An 18,554-nucleotide genomic window follows, 5' to 3' on the forward strand; every position below is an offset into this window, starting at 1 on the left:
GTCTGTGGATAAGATGGCGGATGCAGGAGACGACGAAACTCGGTCGGCTCACCCGTCGGCATCCCGCAACGGTCCGGCTGTCGGCCCGTCGGCGGGCACCGCGGGCCAGGGCGCCACCACGGTCACGTCGGGTCCGCGGATGGTGAGGATCGTCAAGTCGGAGTCCGGATACGGGTTCAACGTCCGCGGCCAAGTCAGTGAAGGGGGACAGCTGCGGAGCATCAACGGAGAACTGTACGCACCTCTGCAGCACGTCAGCGCCGTGTTGCCCGGTGGCGCGGCGGACCGAGCCGGGATAGCGAAGGGCGACCGGATCCTCGAAGTGTAAGTCCGACGGAGCCGCGGAGTTAGCATGTGAAGCTAGCGGCAGCCCGCCGTGCTCCGGTTCAAAGCGTGCGTTATCATTAGCCGTGTTCGGGCTTATCGCGCGACGTCGCCTGTGTGTTATGACAACACCAGTAGCCGTTTGCTCAGCTGACCAGTCGTTCGTCCAGGTTGTGGAGCTGTAGCACAACTGAGCAGACCGGGGGGCTTTAGCCTCACCACGCTAACGCTTGTGGCGGAACCGGGAGGCTAACCAGCTTACATAAGTTACACTACGGGCTGTGCATGTTGATTAGCTCTTAGCTAGCAGCGCGAGCCGGGGCCAGGTCGCCAGCGGCTCGTCGAGCTCGCCCTCTGCCAGGTCGCCAGCGGCTCGTCGAGCTCGCCCTCTGCCAGGTCGCCAGCGGCTCGTCGAGCTCGCCCTCTGCCAGGTGACCGCTCTCCGCGCCGAGACGTCGCTCGAACTCGACGTCATATGGTTTGTGTGGGTGTCTTGCCCCTGGACTGGAGGAGAGACCTCGGGATTTAAGTGACGTCTGTTGTTTTCCTCCGCCTGTCACTCGCCAGGCTCCTCGAGACATTGTGCAGAAGTGCTCTTGATCGATCAGACTCTCTCCGTAGTGCCTGGACAAGGTGATGGGGACAGGACTTTGGGATTAAAATGTAACTGACTTGCAGGTTTCTTCTGTGGCCACCAATAGATGTATGACAGTAATTGTCCCCGCAGAGCCTCCATCGGTTCATTTTATAAATGCAGATTTTCTAGAGATGCAACGGTTAATCGATAAGTAAGTCGTCGACTAAATTAATCGGCAACTGTTTTGAGAATCGACTAATCGCTTCGAGTAGTTTTTGTGGGACAACAAGGCGAAATGATCTGATTTCCGCTGCTTGGATGTGAATATTTTCAGGTTTCTTTGCTCCTTCTATGACAATAAACTTAATGCCTTTGGCGTGTGGACAAAACAGAACATCATGTCGGGGTTTGAGAAACCACGATTGACATCTGTCCACCATTTTATGACATCTTACAGACAAAGTAACTAATCGATTCATCGAGAAAATAATCGACAGATTCATCGATAATGATCATAATCGTTTTTGTTGCAGCCCTGCAGATTTCAAAATACCACACGGCCCATGGCTCTTAGCCTTGCTCTGTCAAATAAGGGATTAATACGGCAAATTAGTTACATGTTAATAGTTGATAACCGTGTACAATTGCAACAGTTATATTTTTAACCCTTTAATGAGAGCGTTTGAGCAGTGAACACGTGTTGACATGTTACTGTGAACTTACATAAACCAAGAATAAGGGAGAAGAGAAACTGAAAACAAGGAACAATGGCCTTATTCTAAGTTGCTCAGGCGTCTACCCCGACCTATGTATTCTCTATTTTAACTGCTACATTGCTCTCTGGTCATATGACAGGATTGCTCCCCATCATGTGATATATTAACCAGCTTGACCATTTTGCAAAAAACTCAAAAGAAACATCAGGTAACGTTTTGTCATATGTCAGCATTTTACTTCAGAGTTTTATGATCAAGGAAATGGTTTACTTCATTTAGTAGCATGTGGTGTTTCTTGACTGAACCTTCTGACTACTGCCTGAGTGCAGTTGGTGTAGAATGTCAGATATTTCTGAGAAACCAAGGTAAAAAGTCATGTTGCTGTGCTCTTGCGTATCCATGGGAGAAAGTAATGCTGTAAGGTTCTGTAAACCTGCACCTTGAAAGCTGAATCACATGGCTATTAATCAGTTAACCTGATTACTGCCCAGTTAATCAGTGTCGATCATCGATTATCACAAGTTCAATTTTCAACGAAACGCGATGCCTCAAAATTTGATGACCTTGAAAACACCAAATAGCTTTTAGCACACAAAATGTGGAGGCCGGCTTGTTTGTCTCTTGCTCACTTTGATATTTTGTTTGTTTTTCGCCTTCACCACATATACGCCCGATTAATTGAGAATGAAAAAGGGGATAATAATCAAATGGTTTTAGCCTTACATTGGTGTAATGTAGTTTAATTTTAGTCCTAATTCACATGCTACCAACCTCCTTTGTTGCCGATCAGCAGCTGTGACAACTTTCTGGTCGACATTGCTATGTTTCTGTTTTGTCTAACAAAAGGATGATCGGATCACACAATCCTCCTGAGACCAAAACACGACCCTTTATCTTCTTTTCTTTGGTAATCTCACACCTCTAATTTTGCTCTCAGCAACCCAGAGGTCTTTTCTCCCACAAACCAGCTCTACTCATCTCTCCATTTTTATTTTGTATTTTAATCTTTGCATTTGCCTATGTATGATGCCACACGGACAAGCATACGTCCGTCCACACAGCATATAGTGGACAGGCGTATGCTGGGGCTCTTGCCTGCTACTTCCTTTCATGTGTCCGTCCCGCTGTTTCTTATTCGAAGATTAAAAGAGACACCTGATGCTGGTGCCATCTGGCCCCGGCAAAGCCAAGAAGGGAGTAGTCTCTCACCGCACCAAAGGAAAGGGAGACACTAGACCTGACCCGGTTACTCTGCACTCCCAACATTGTGTTCATTAATGGAGGACAAAAAAAGAAACATTAGCTCATTATCATAAGGCAATGAACAGGAAACATATTTTGCAGCGTCCAATAAAACATATTATAACTATGCACTGAAGAGAAGAATTTATTATAGGGATGCACAAGTCTTTATCACTGCCAATACTAACATTTATTAAGTGGATCAGTTATTTACTGCAACATGACCAATCTGCACTAAGTTGCCTTATCATAGACCTTATCAAATTAAGTGTCTGTGCTATCAGTTGCATTCACTCAGCGACAGCAGGCCAATGGCTTTTTTAGTGCCGTAGGCTGACCTCAGGTTACCTCAGATAAAATTTGATTACTCCCTCCTTGTATTTTTTATGTCGTGAAACAAGGGCACCAATATCAGTTCGGTATTTGACATCAAGTTGATTTATTTTAAAAAGCATTCATAAATAAGCTACCTAAAATTCATACCACATCAGCATGGTAAAACTTTCTTCTCTCCATGTTTCTCCTGCTCTCACTTTCCCTCAGTAACGGAGTGAGTGTGGAAGGTGCCACCCATAAGCAGGTCGTGGACCTGATCCGTGCAGGGGAGAAGGAGCTGGTTCTGGCCGTGCTCTCTGTTCCAGCTCAGGAGGCTGACGGATTGGAAGGAGGAGAGGATGTCCAACCTAACTATGACTACAGCGACAAGCAGGCCGTGCCCATTTCCATTCCTACATACAAGCATGTGGAGCAGCACTCCGAGAGGTTTGTGGTGAGTGCTGCTATGACCTTACATTTTTCATCCTTGAAATAGCCTTGTGGCTGCGCCTAAAACCTCCCCCATATATGTTGAAAATATGTAGTTACATACAGTGAGTAGAAAATGTTTTTCCTGTGGGAGTCTCCCTCTAATGCCTTATTGTTTTCAATGGCCCTAGGTGTACAATGTGTATATGTCAGGTAGGCAGCTGTGTTCAAAGCGTTACCGGGAGTTTGCCATCCTGCAGCAGAACCTAAAGAGGGAGTTTTCCAACTTCAACTTCCCAAAGCTTCCTGGGAAATGGCCATTCTCCCTCTCTGAACAGCAGCTGGATGCTCGGCGTAGAGGCCTGGAGGAATATCTTGAGCGAGGTAGGCTAAAATGGAAATGTGACTAGCCCCCCCCCCCCCCCCCATAACAATAGGCTCTTCTGTTACAGATCTTTAAGTCAATAGAGAGGAATTACAGCTCCATTTTCATAGGCCGATGTTTAAGTGCAGAGATGTATTTAGACCCACCGAAATCCATAATAGCCATACAGAACAAAATAAGGAGTACTTTAGTGTATACATGCAGAAATTATTTTTGTTAGGATAGACAATAGTCTGAGGGCTGCACTGTAAACCTGAACACAGTATACAAGCAAAGTGACATTTGGCTTTCCTTTTGTTCATTTGATTTATTCAATCTCTTTCTCTCCATCCTTGTCTGTACCTGTCCCCAGTTTGCTCTGTGCGGGTTATCGGAGAGTGTGACATCATGCAGGAGTTTCTCTCTGAATCAGATGAGGTAAGCATCTCAATTTATTACCTAGACATAGTTTAATTTCTCCCACCACATTGAATCAGAGTCTGTGGGAAACACTGCTATTCCAGACTTGGATATATCTTTGTGGGGTTTTTTAGCTTTAAGTGGAGAAATAATTTCTGCAAAACTTTCTTAACTTGCACAGCGTAGTTGTTACACTGTCTGACGTGCCTCTCCCAGTTAGATCAAGGTCAGCCTTTCATTTTAGAAACTCTAATATGGTTTTTGTCCCCATTTCTTTGTGGATGTATTTAGTTAACCTCCTCAACCACACTTATGGCAGTGGGGTGTCATTACTTGGCTGTAGCTGGCTGGCACTCCTGTCTGCCAGTCCCGAAATTAGTCAGATAGTTATTTGCATCGGCTTATCAGTGTTTTGTGAAGCGAAACCGATACAATACTCCTTCATTTATTTGCACGGTTTGCAAAATCCAAAGGATTGTTGCTTTTATTTCATCCAGAAGTACTTTCCAGTAATTCACAACAGCACTCTCACACAGCAAAGCACACACCTTTTGTTAATTCACGTTTTGCTTGGCTGTGCAGAACTACAATGGAGTGACGGACGTAGAGCTGCGGATAGCCCTTCCAGACAAGACAACCATCTCTGTCCGAGTTCGCAAGAACAGCACCACAGACCAGGTGTATCAGGTAAGACCACGAGACATCAACTGGAAAGATGCTGTCATTAAGATATGTATTCCAGGTTATATCTCCCATTGTTAGAGCATGTGAGTTGGAGTTAGTTCTACAAAGTGAAATTGTATCTACTGGTAAATACATTATAATCCATTTGTGCAAAACCTATGTTAACACTGAAAGAAAAAAAAGTAGGCTAATTTGATCAACGATAAACTCTCATGTAGTAGTGTAAAATAAATTCTTCAACTAAGTTTTTCTTGCATAATGGACTGTTTTACTCTCCCTTTAGGCATTAGTGATGAAGGTGGGAATGGACAGTATTATGGCGAGCTACTTTGCCCTTTTTGAAGTCATCAACCATTCGTTTGGTAAGAACTGTGTGTGCATTTGACGTTCATGAGTCTTTCACAGAGCGTTTTCACATGGTCCCGTGTGTTTTTAATTTAAACTCCATCTCCAGGCTGACTTAATCACATGACCACTAAATAAAGATGGGATGACGGGTCTAAATAAAGACCTGCATCATCCCACTGGTTTAATTCATTGGGCCTAGGGTCATGTCTGAAGTTTTGGACAGCAAGGGTAATTTGGTACAGGTTATTATGAAATATTTTTTTAATGACTAAACAGACCACCAACTTTAATTTAACATTAATATGTGGACTATTTTTTGTTGCAGTACGGAAGCTGGCACCTAATGAGTTCCCCCACAAGCTTTATGTGCAGAACTACACGTCGGCGGTGCCGGGGACTTGCTTGGCGCTGCGCAAGTGGTTGTTCAGCCTCCAGGAGGAGGAGTTGCTCCGAGACAATCCGCTGGCGCTGCACTACTGCTTTCACCAGGTAATAACAATAATTCAATGTGACTTGCCATGAACTTTAGGTAACTGGGCACAAAATGTGAACTTATATCCCCCCATAAGAGTTTATGTACTTCATTTCAAACATTTTGGAATTTTTAGAATTTTCGTTCATGTATAATTTCTGCCACAAGCAGGAACATTTACTGTATTAATGCACTCTTTTACTGTTATTTTTTTTTTGCTGGTCTCAGAATCTTCCTGTATGTGTCTAGTTAATATGTCTACAGTCGCATATCTGCTTTTACTGCGACCTCCGAATGTATCCACTGTCACTGTAAACACAAACAGGTTTATGTGTCTAGTTAATATTTCTACAATCACACGTCTGCTTTTACTGTGACCTCTGAATGTATCCACTGTCACTGTAAAAACAGGTTCACTCATCCAGGGTCAGTGTATTCCTGTTTTTTTTATTTTAAGTTCTTCTAAAACATTAAACACAATGTAACTAGTATGACTACAAGGTTGATTAGACCAAAGATATAACAATTTCAATTTCGTCTTGTCTTCTGTAAGGTTGCTTTTCCCAAAAACAAGTAAAACCTGGTTCAGTGGTAGTAGAATTCTTGCCAGCTGAGATTGTGTTTGAAAATTATTGTGTTATTCAACTGACAGTTATGGACAGAGTTGTTTACCCTTATCTGCAGCTGACTTTCTAGCTGAAGTCACATCCTGAACAAAACATGAAGCTACTATGTCAAAGTCCTGCAAATGACATGCTGATTGTACAACAATCTGACTAATCAGGAAACCAAACTAAATTGATATTCTACAAGCCAGCTACAACAATATTTGAAGCAAATGTGAGATGGGACAAATTAGCCTCACATTTAAATGCACAAAAAAATAGCCGTAGCATGGGGCAGCAGCCCACAGGCTGTCCGCTGATCCACAAAGGTCACGTACCTGAAGCCTTTCAGGCATGTGAGGTGCAACAGTGACTTGTTAAAGCGAATTCTGTGCGATTTACGTCAGCACAGCTCAGGGTCTCTTGACAAACAGGACATGTTACGCGGCAAGACGCACAGTTGAAGTGGAATCTACCGGTGTTAAGCAGAGTTCTGTCGAACATGTTGAAAAACTAGATTTTTTCCCCATGTTTGTTTCTAAGACTGTCAGTTGTTGATGTTTTTGTTAGAAAGGAGAGGAGAGGCAGTGAAAAAAAATACGTTAGGGATATTTTTTGTCCATTATGAAACTGTCTAGGCAATTAAGGGGAAACATTGTTCACATTGTTATTTGATGCATTTTATTATGAGAATATCAATTATAGCTGCTATAAATGGTTGAGCTCAGTTTCTTGAGCCACAGTATCTACTTACCAAATGTTTTAATGGATAGTCTTTTTCTTTTAATCTTGAGACCTCAAATGATAATTGGTGTTGTACCCCTTCATGCCACCCTAACCCCACCCCCATCCACCCCACCCCCTGTCTGTCCAGGCATTGGATGATGTGAAGAAGGGATTCATAAAAACGGAGGACAAATCCTACCAGCTGCAGAAGCTGGCAGAGCAGCGCAAGATGGCCACGGTCAGTCCCACAAACCAGTCTTTGTTTGGCGAGGGAATTGGAATGACTTCGCTGTTTGCCCGCTGACCAGAGCTGTCACCAAAACATTACCAATTAGAAAGGGACAGAAAAGTCAGGCGATCTTTCACATGTCAGAATACAGCCCTGTGCTGTAAACACAGAGATAAGACCATCGATGTTCGTAGAACATTAACTGGAAGTGGAATGTGTGAGCCGGTCTTTGTGTAAATTCAAACTACATTCAAAACTCCTCCGCCTCCGAGCACATCTCCAAGCTTTCAAAAGGCAACATTAGAAAGATGAATATAAAAGGGTTAAGGTTAGGTCTACATTTGCACAAAAAAGTTAGAATTTGCATGAAAAAGCAGGACAGTAAATGATGTGGAATAAAAGGAAAGATTATTACTTGTAGCTGTGCATCTTGAATGCAGAGCAATTCATCAGAATTTTCATTTTTGTGTTGTAAACTGAAATTTAATTCTTAAAGCCAGTTTTCACAGCGTAACTTAACCCAACCCTTTATGAAGAGAGGATATTTTCTCAGACGACAAAGTTATTCATTGGTTAACCATTTAGATTTTAAATATTTGGTCAGTTTATCCAAATAATGCAGATAAAAAGGTTTTCTCTGACATCTTTGGAGATGTGAGGATCCTTCCTCCTTTGCTCCATCATCCTGGGGAGAACAGTCTTAACTCAGCGAGCCCTTTGGTGATTTACTGCTGGCTCTGATGTCCGCAGTGTTTTTGAAATATGTTATAATAATTCCTTTCCGAAGATGAAAATTTGTGTCAGAGGTGAAATATTATATTTGTTGCTGCCAGTTTGAAAACGTGATAAATAAATGCTTTATTGGACAGTTTGACAACAGTGCAGCCTCTGTGGACTAATATGTACAGATATGTGGAAAATTTACAGCGGTAGGGCAGTCTATATTAAATTCCACTGTATTTTTTGACATACATTTCAGTTACCCTGTATAATTTACCATAGCCACTGTCAGTTATAGCCATACACAAACTTTTTTTCCTGTAACCTAGCTGTTCATAGCATCAGTGATGGTATGGTGTTGGTAAGATTAGAAATTTCGAATGTTTATTGGACATACAGCTCGTGCGTATACAACAAACTTCTCTGCCCCGGAGCCAGCGGGCAATTCACACGCACAGTGTGAGCAGTCAAAGTCGTGAGCTTTTGCTTCACATTGCAGACGATTTACTCGGACAGTATGAGTTGGGATTTCACAACAGTATTTTTAAAATCGCACAGCTTAATAGTGACTGACGTGTGCTGTACAATACTTGTCTTTTAGTACCTGAGCCTGCTGCGAACGTGTGAGGGCTACAATGAGGTGGTGTTCCCCCACTGCTCCTGCGACTCCAGAAGGAAGGGTCACGTCATCACAGCAATCGGCATCCATCACTTCAAGCTGCACGCCTGCACTGAGGATGGCACGCTGGAGGTGAGGGGAGAAGAAAAAAAAATACAGCACAAGTAGATGGACCAACTTACAACATTTATTCCCAAGGCTTACCCACTGTTTACTTTGTCTCCTCCTCAGAACCAGGTGATAGCTTTTGAGTGGGGGGAGATGCAGCGATGGGACACCGACGAGGAGGGGATGGCTTTCTGCTTTGAGTACGCCAGAGGGGAGAAGAAACCTCGCTGGGTCAAGATCTTCACTCCATATGTGAGTTTGCATGCACCTGCACTGCTGCTTGATACGGCAGTCAGTCATTTGATTGTGTTCATGTATCCATGTATTCATTTGATTTATTTTTTTAGAATTTAACTGATTAGATTGACTGATCTTGTAATTTGTGTATGATTTTAGAGTAAACACACTTTTCCCTCACATGTAATCAAAGCTGTAGTAAGAAGAAGGAGAGACAATGGATTCAAAAAATAAAACATAACTTGTCCCGGTTACTTTGGTGTCTTGAAAGTTTGAATAACAATTCTATTTGCTTCTTTCTCCCAGTTTAACTACATGCACGAGTGCTTTGAGCGGGTCTTTTGTGAGCTCAAGTGGAGGAAACAGGTAAGGACCACTCCTTTCCTCTTTCATTCTGGGAAGCACTTGACTCCATGCCAAGTTTCACATTCTAAACTCAGCTTCTGATTTCTTTTTTTAAAAATACATGAGGCCTCTAACCTGTTTTCTGTATATTCCCCATATATTCATCTCTTGCTCTTTAGGTTGAGGAAGAGGCATCTGACAAAGACAACAAAAACTGCAGTAACAGTGGTAAGCAGCAAGTTTTCTTTTTTTACCCACTAAATGCAAACTGAAAGCGTCGGCACTGAAGGGTAAGAGACTTGATTTTTATCTAGGGCACATCACGAAGAAATAGTTCTACAGATGTGATACTGAGTGATTAGTATGACAGGACTCATCAAGCTCTATGAATTATGCAAAAAAAAATCCTCGTCTGGCAAAAACAAAAAGGGCAAGGGCAGGGAGAGGATATTAAGCACAGTGTGCTATTGCCCAGAGGCCAAAATATATGTGAATGCTCTACAGGTTTATAAGCACAGTTTTAGTTCAGTAATATTAAATTATACCTGGCTCTAGAGGAGGTGCATTCACACACACTTGTCTTGTTTAATCTTTTTTCTGCAGCTTGTGTTTCATTATAAGGAACTGAACAAAGTCGAGAAGAAACTGCAGAGACATTTTTATTGACCATTCACGAGAGCTTCACAATGTACTTAACAACTTAGGAGAGTAAATTCTGAGTATTCAGAATAGATGCACGTAGATGTGTACGACTATTTGTCCCACGGGAGACAGAAAAAGGCAAGAAACTACAAGGTGCAAGGATGAGGGAGAAACGATTGGAGTCATAGGAACAGAGACAGATGATGCAACAGCTGAAGACTGAGAAAGACGGGTGAGGAAATAGGAAACATCCAGATATAGAGGTGAAGGCAACGGCATGCTACGGAGGGACAGTACAAATTCACCAAGTGTCCCAGTGACGCTGTTGCGGAGACGCACTGAAAGCCGTGGTGTGATGTGGTCACATGATGTTCGAAAAACCGCCCAATCATTTAGACTTGTCCCCCGAACCGTCTCTCTGTTCCAGAGTTTCTACCTCCTCTGGAGACGCAGCAAAAGGGATGGCGCCACCTAGGGGGCGAGATTGCAACTTCCTAAAACCCTTGGTCATCACTCGAACTAGAACTGGTCCACATGCATCATTACAGCTACCCCAGAGAGCGCCCATCGACAAACACAGAACTGAGTGAAAGACTGAGGCGGATCCATGCCCCCAAGAAACTGGAAGTGACCAATTTGGGAATTTGGAATAGTCACACTTCAACAAACCCAGGGATACACACAGCAAGAAGAGCAATGAAGGAAAATAAACAAAAGCCAGCTTTCATTTCATTTACTAGATCGCCATAGTAATGTTTTCCTCCATACAATCGCCCTGTGATGTGGCAGGACACAAATTCTCGCCACTGGTTGAGATGTAACGCATATCTACAGTGTGTGACTGGTCCGCGTGACCACACCGCTGCAGCAACATCTGCTCGAAGCAACTTGACGAGGGAGCTGACACCTGGAGGGCGGAGGCCCAAACGCTCGGGTCTCCGACGCGAACAGCTCGGCCCCCAGGCCTTCGCTGTGCCCATCGTCTGCTGAACTGAGCTGCAAGAGTGGAGATGAAAATAAGAAGCGATACAGAATAGAAAAACAGGGTTGTCACTGCAGTCAGTTTGTGATAAAGAAAGCAAAGTCATGCTTTACACTGATGCTGGACATTAACACAAAAAAATGATGTTTTCTATCCGTGAGGTCAGAATACATATTCTGTCGTCAGAAAACCTTTGGCGACACAATTGTAAACGAAAAAAAACGTAACAAATACTGATGCAAGGGAACGCGTTTTTAATTATGTGTGCTTAACAATATCACTTCTGATAGAAATTGTGGATAAATGTAATAATTGGTTTCTTGATCTAACACAATGAAACACTAACTGAACAAGCCGCTCTTACTAATCTCCATTTACCGCGTCTTCTACTTGAAAAACCACAGCACTTGGCAGTCAAACCATTAATGTCAGTATGGGTGTTTATCCCGTTCGCAAGTGTTTTATTGTGGTGATTTAGCGGAGCTTGGAAGTTGAGAGCAAGAAGAGGCTCTCCTTCTTAGTTCTGTGCAGGAATGATCCCTCGAGCAATGGGTTGACGGGCCAAAGCTCTGATGATTTTGAAATGTCACATGTTGGTGCGCAACATTCTGAGTGACAGATTGTGACTGTAAGGACGGGAGTGAGTTGTTGGAGTTTTTGAGCTGCTGTTGTGTCGAACAGACAGCAGGGAGCAGCAGAGTGTAAGACAGATCTGGTTGTTGCGTTTTGAAGAAACGGAACTGTTCTTAAAGAGAGGTCCCTCGTGTGTGTGTGTGTGATGGAGCGTAGATGGTTCATGGAGTTGTGTGGAGCATACAGAGCAATGCAGGCAGCTGTCTGCCTCTCAAATATTGACACAGTATTAGTTGCGTTTGCATGCACAAGACATGATTATATGACAGTTGTATGATTTACACCAATTTTAGATTCAAACACAACATTTCATTTTCTCCCTCACAGCGATAAAGGTTTATTTGCGTTTTACTATTTCTTTCTTCGTAGATGTTCAGTTTGAAATATTTTGCCTCACTTTCGGTGAGTAGATAAATATCATCTTAATGCAGACTGTGTCCGCAACTGATCTGCTTTCACCCAAATGAGATAGTTTTGTTTATCCCAATAAGGGTTAGTAGTTTATCTCGGCCAATTCATCACCGACTCGTTCTTGTCCTTCACCTGCCTTTTCGGCAGCAAACGAAAACCTGAAACAGAGTGATGTTTTTATTCATTCACCATGAATTGTAGAGCAGGTTTGTACAGGTCAGCTCCGCTTTCAGTTCAGTAAAAAGTGTATTCCATGCCTAAGGTTTAGTCCTAATAAGCTGTCAGTCAGTTGTCTTGAATCCGGCTCGTGTTTGTGCGTGCGTGCGTGTGTGCTGCGTTTTGTGCGTGTCCTCTACGTCTATCATTGACATTGCTGATGAGCTTTCAAGCTCCGATTGGACGTGCCTGATGAGCTGTCGGTGTGAGAGCCAGCAAATGAAGATGGGGTTTTCTGTCTATGTGAGAGTGGAGATGCCAGACAGATGGAGACAAATAGGAGGCGTTTCCTATTGTCGAGCTAATACGCTTTTTCAGCATGACACACACACACACACACACACACACACACACACACACACACCCACACACACCCACACACCCGTCTCACTGTCACTCAGTGTTTGTGGTTTGACAAAATTGTCAAGCTATTTTGTAATTCCTGTTGTCGCCTCTAAAGCCACAAGCAATACTTACCCCTCTGTAGCGGCATGATGTATGTTTAACACGCACACACCAGACGTAGGTAGATTGAGAAAGAGACTGCGATGTGCTGGGTGGTCATTTTGACAGGCAAAGTAATAGCCAATGTAGAGATGGATGACAAGAATTAAAGTTGTTCAACCATGATGAGGGTTTTTCCGGACAGAGGGAGAGTCACACAGATTGTGTCATTGTGTGGTGGCCTGTCCTGTCCTGTCGTGTCCTCTCTGCTCTTACTCTCTCCAGGTTGGTCTCCCATCATCACAGGGGGGATGTGGTTGCCGTGGCAGCACCACGTTGGCTCAACGCGCTTAGCGTTCATTTTATTCCTGTCAGCCAACTGACTCACTCCTCCCAATAATGTATTCAAAGCAGTGTTGTTGGTTGTTTTGTTTTTTACCGTTTGATATCTGTAGTACGTCCTTGTGGCTCATGCTGCTGTGAATATGCTTTTAGAAAAGCTGCTGTTTTTTTTATACTTTAGTTGTTCCGGCTTGTCTCGTCCGCACCAGGTGCCATCTATTGCGCATTGTCAGTCACTGGCGGGTGTGCATACCGTGAGTTGTCGTTCGTTTCGGCCATGAGTGAGATAAATGTCATAGTAACGGTGCTTAGGTGAAAGCCGAGAGATGACGGGATGTTGAGAAGCACGTCCTTGTACGGTTGGCCCGTGTTTGATGGTTTTTTGTTCGTCAGTGTGCACTGCTGTGGCCGCCTGTGTTTGTGTTTGAAATTCCGGACAGGCTGGGCTTGTGAGAGGAAGATTATTTACGAAAAAAGGATGGAATTTCACATAGAGATAAAAAAGAATGTTGGCTGGTAAAGCAAACATGGTGGCAGGAGAAGATATTAAAAAACAATAAAGTAACTTATCCATGTTTGGACTGCACATGAAACCTTGTGTTCATCAAACTCACCACTGAAATGCTCATCTAAACGATGATGCAGTTGCTATGGAAACACATCGGTTTTCTGAGCCCCGTATGTGCCAAATCGGCACTGATTTCCACGACACAATTCAGTGGCAGATATCGTATGAGATTTTTTCCACATAGTTCCAATTCTACAGCATTTCACAGGGCTCGGACTCTGGTGTTTGAGGTGGAATTTATGCTTTTTTGACACTGTCGGTTCGGTCAGAGCTGCTACGTTAGTCTCATCTACAGCGGTTTTGTGTAGACTTGATGTTTGTTGACCTCTGGAACGCACATCCGGCTCGGAGGGCATTAGCTGCTGGCTTTTCTCATTTCAGCTGACGTGTCCTACCCATGATTAACATGAAGGGTGGATGTAAGTGCTGTTTAAAAAGTGTTAACCATTTTGTAATTACTTTCTCTCAAATGCTTTGAAACACAGGGCTTTTCCGCGACAAATGGGCAGTGACATTAATTAGAAATCTAAGCCTTGTCTGTCTTCAGCATAACCTGTAAATAGCTGTTTTAAAAAGAAAGAAAAAAAGATAATATCCTTTTGGACAAAATGCACTGTTGTTTCTCCAACTCAAAACTTTTATTTATTTAAGCAGAAAACTATAAATATTGGGGGAAATTATAGTGTACATTGCTCGAGCCACCGTCAAATCATTAATTTTGTGCGTGGGCAGCAGCTGTGTTGAGGATTAACCGCACAGTGAAACGAACTGTTCAAAAGAGAAGCAGTGTTGCATTTACTAAGTGTCGAAAGACCGATTAACACCTGATGCTGAACCCGGCGTCCACATGGAGAGTTTTATATCTAAAAAAAAAACACACACACACACACAAGGTTTACTAACCAATATAAGAAAAAGGACAAAACGATTTGAAAATGTTGTGTAGAGTAATAAATTGTAACAATATTTTAAATAAAGTTCTATATTGGAGAAGAAATGCTGTTGGTCTTCTTTTATTTACTCACTCACTCTCTCTCTATCTCTCCAGGACAGAAGATGAACCGTGGGGTCATTCTCTTAATGTTGGCCGTAATCTGAATTGGCCTCCAGGAGGATTTAAAAAAAAAAAAAAAAAAAAAAAAATTACTATTGGTTCAATGCTAAAGCACTCAGGTTGTGTTTATCAATGTATGGATTCTCTTCCTGTCCAGTGAGACCTGGCCAACATCAAGACTGTAAAGACAAAGTGATAAAACAACAGCAGTGCTCCTCTGGGACCAATTAACTTCTTGAAGGGAAACAGACAAGAGATTCTAATACGGTTCTAATGTCTTTGAATTTGAATTAGTCAAAATGTTACAGTCATGGCACGCCATGAATGCGTTTCTTCGACGAGTATTTCTTCAGTGAGCTGCCAAGCAAAGGAGCCTCATTCATGCGCTATCGTCAGCCTCGAGGTTTTACTTTCACCGCTTCCCCTTTTGAAGAGATAAGTCCTGTAATTTGTGCATGCGTGGCAGGCGTCTATGCAAATGCAGCTTTCATTGAGTTGCCGGTGGTAAATCTTAAGGGCAAAATTGTTTGGCACAGAATAACTCAGTTAAAGGGCCTAAACTGATTTGACCAATTTTTATTTTGTTTCTTCTAAACACTTCTCACTGTGCAGCCTGTTTCAGTTCATTGGGAGCTCGTGGGACACTGAGGTGGAGCATTATTCAAACCAAAAAATCCGGGGCCTCTTAATGCACCTTGTGGAACCAAGCCCATTGGCACAGCTGATGTGAAAATACTCTCGTGGGGGCACTATACCATGTTGACAGAACAACTTCACCACCTGCCCTCACTTTTCTTTTTAATGTCCCACACAGAGAGAAGGTAGAATTAACACTCTGCAGAGTTAATATTCATTGTCCTACAGTTATTCCTTATTAACGCTCTATAAACTGATATATATATACACACACACATAATGTCTCTCCAACATTAGCAGCTATCCTAGTCATGTAATATTCATAACCACAGCATTGCTCCCTCTAACTCTCTAAGATGAACAGTTTTTACTGTAAAAAAAGAAAAAAGCTTGTCATGACAAGAATTTAAATACAAATGTTGATTAATATAAGGGCTGTAACTATTGACTACTATCTTTCAAAATAGTTTAATCTTTCAAATATTTTCTGTTTTGCAATGTTACATATTTGTTCCACCCTAGTCTGATTTTAGAATTTAAATACCAGTCTATGATCTCAGAATACAAAAAGTTAAAGTCACGTTAAAACTACATTTGGTTGAAAGTGAGCATTGTTAGATTTAAATCTTGGTTCCATAATAAGGGGATGATTTCAGGGAGTATCTTTCAACTAATGGGACCTGCTTCACACAGAAACTGAATAATTTAAAAACAACTTCAAAGACTTCTTCAAATATAATTTTTTTAACCAAACTGGCCTGTTTTTATTCTAATCTTTTGATCAGCAAATTCAAAGACAAATCAATTTTTTTTTTCACAATAAACAGTCCAGAGAGTTGCATAGTTTTTAATGTAGGAGGGAGGAGCAGAACGTGGACCCTCTTGTTGTCTGCACAGCCGACTGATTTTAACTGTCAGGTTTGAATGATGTCCTGCGATCCTCAGAGTAGCTGTGTACGCTGCGGTCACACCTGAGGGAACGTGGGAGTCTCTCCGACGTGCTGTCCTCTCTTACGCACACATAGCTGTGGTGGGGGTTTTTTTCTGTTGGGTTTATTCTTTGTCTTTTCAAATATACAAGACAAGTGAACAGCTTTTTTGTGTCTCGTCCTTTACTGCTTCTCAGAATAGAAGAATTGGTCTGACAAATTTTTCTAATCTCTATATATCTACAAATAATAATTGTGTAGTTATGTAATGTATAATTAAATGGCTTAACAAGTCAAGACCTAACACCTGTCATGCATGGAAGCTCTTGGTTGTCCCCGTTTGTTTCACCACCAGTGGACTTGTGAGAACTGTGTGATCAAATATTAATGACCGATTTATCAATTCTTGTTTTGTTTTTGTTGGTCACTGCAGTAGCATCCAGATGTGGACCACTTCAGGCAGTGATGTGTCACCGCTGGAGTTCTTCTGGCCCCTGACAAAATGGATGTGAGGCTGAAGTGGCCCACGTGTAAAATAACAAATGTGGACCAAAATATCCCAAATCAAATGTAGGCCTTTTTGGGCTAAACTGTGGTTCTCTCGGCAAGGTGTAATCAGGATGTGGCCCGTGTGGTAAATAGTAAATGCCCAAATACCACAAAACAAATGTGGGCCACCTACGGCAAAGATGTGGCACAGTCAATAAAGTCTCATCTGGCCGTGGCATCGCTATGGATTACTTGTGGTCCAGAGCAACACGAGTGGACCAAGTGCCATCATATCATCCGATATGTTGCACGGATGTTGAAGTGTTCTGTGGGGGACAGATCTTGGCTACAGCAATTTTGCTAAACGACAGCAGACTCATGACTGTAGTTATCCGTAGCTTACCTTGGTTTGTTGACATCACCTTTCAAAAACCATCTGCCAGTCGAGTAAGAAACCAGTACTCGGGTCAACTTGAAACCTGATTCTAACAGTACAGTACTGTGGAGTCCAACCAGCCACCCTTGACTTATTGGTTAAGGGGCCTGCGTTTCTCAGGGCGGACACCTCGTGTCCACTTAACCTTTTGACCGCAGCGGCCTGGGCTGGTTAAATGGCAGTCTGTAAAGTGAGTGAATGTGGCTTGTCAGGATTAATCAAGCCTAACAACGCATCTGTAGGTATAGGCTCGCTGGGAGGGGTGAGCATCAATCACCGTCTGGAGCCTCTCTCCTCCTCTCCCTCCCTCTCTCTCCCTGCTTCTCGTCAGCTGTATCGACCAGCGCTTTGGGCCCTTGGTAATTAAAAGGCATTGATCGGCCTCCGCCGCAATATGTTGGGATGTAATCATACAGCGCAGCACACTGGGACCCTTAGAGAAAACAGGTGTTCATGCACATGGGTGGGTGCATATGAATATGTTGAACACATCACATGTATGTAACTGTAGTGTGCTTAATGTAAGTATGGATTTGTGGAGGGGTTTTTGACGAGTGTCTGCCCTCATTTCATATTCTGTCGTCTTTTTGAGGCGGACCTGTAGGTTTTGTTCTGTTTCATTTGTATGCTTCGCAGTGGCTGCGTCTTTTTTAGCACACATATCACCGCCCAATTTACACGGTTGTGGAGCTGTGTCAGGCCCAATGTGCCTCCAGTGTGGCTCAGTGGAATTACCCATCTGGCGAAATATCTCAGGCTTTATATTATTAAATGAGAATTGGGTGGGGGAGAAAATAAAAACAACAACCACTGATCGATTCTGTACATACGCTAAACCCTAAAGCTCATCTTCCCCATGGAGACACACACACACACACACACACACACACACACACACACACACACACACACACACACACACACACACACACACACACACACAGTCTTTGCACACATTCTTTTATTCCGTCTGAGTGAACACAGTAAATCTAAGTGCCGCTAGATCGCTGGCACTGCACTTTTCTGTAGCTCCGAGAGTAAGAGAGTTAGCCCATTAAACAAGGAGCCTTGCCCAGACTGAATGAGGACCAGTACACTACTATAAATACACCCAAGAGTCTTTACTCAGTCTGACACACTGACTGAGTGACACACTGAAGGCCACCACCCCCCCCCCCCCAGACTTGATGGCCGAATGGTTGCGTAGTAATATTTCTCTAATTTCTCTGAGTTCATTTCTGTAGTAAATATTTTCTCTTGTGGTGTGATATATTGCAGTGGCCTTTCATTTG

General features: G+C 42.9%; 1 protein-coding gene across 5 annotated transcripts in view; it reads left to right on the plus strand.

Annotated features, from left to right (window-relative positions):
* The first annotated feature begins 13 nt into the window (after positions 1-13).
* snx27a (sorting nexin 27a) overlaps positions 14-18,554 on the plus strand; it is a 32,048-nt gene continuing 13,507 nt past the window's right edge. For 2 of the 5 annotated variants that reach the window (XM_035621461.2, XM_035621458.2), the window contains exons 1-12: positions 14-324; positions 3,403-3,628; positions 3,795-3,987; positions 4,341-4,405; positions 4,970-5,074; positions 5,355-5,433; positions 5,745-5,908; positions 7,371-7,460; positions 8,773-8,922; positions 9,022-9,150; positions 9,442-9,501; positions 9,660-9,708. In XM_035621461.2, the coding sequence (XP_035477354.1) occupies positions 14-324; positions 3,403-3,628; positions 3,795-3,987; positions 4,341-4,405; positions 4,970-5,074; positions 5,355-5,433; positions 5,745-5,908; positions 7,371-7,460; positions 8,773-8,922; positions 9,022-9,150; positions 9,442-9,501; positions 9,660-9,708 (1,621 nt within the window). The other 3 variants (XM_035621460.2, XM_035621459.2, XM_035621462.2) reach the window with 3 other exon arrangements.

The sequence above is a fragment of the Scophthalmus maximus genome, chromosome 22 (genome assembly GCF_022379125.1).
Source record: "Scophthalmus maximus strain ysfricsl-2021 chromosome 22, ASM2237912v1, whole genome shotgun sequence".
Lineage (NCBI taxonomy): Eukaryota > Metazoa > Chordata > Actinopteri > Pleuronectiformes > Scophthalmidae > Scophthalmus > Scophthalmus maximus.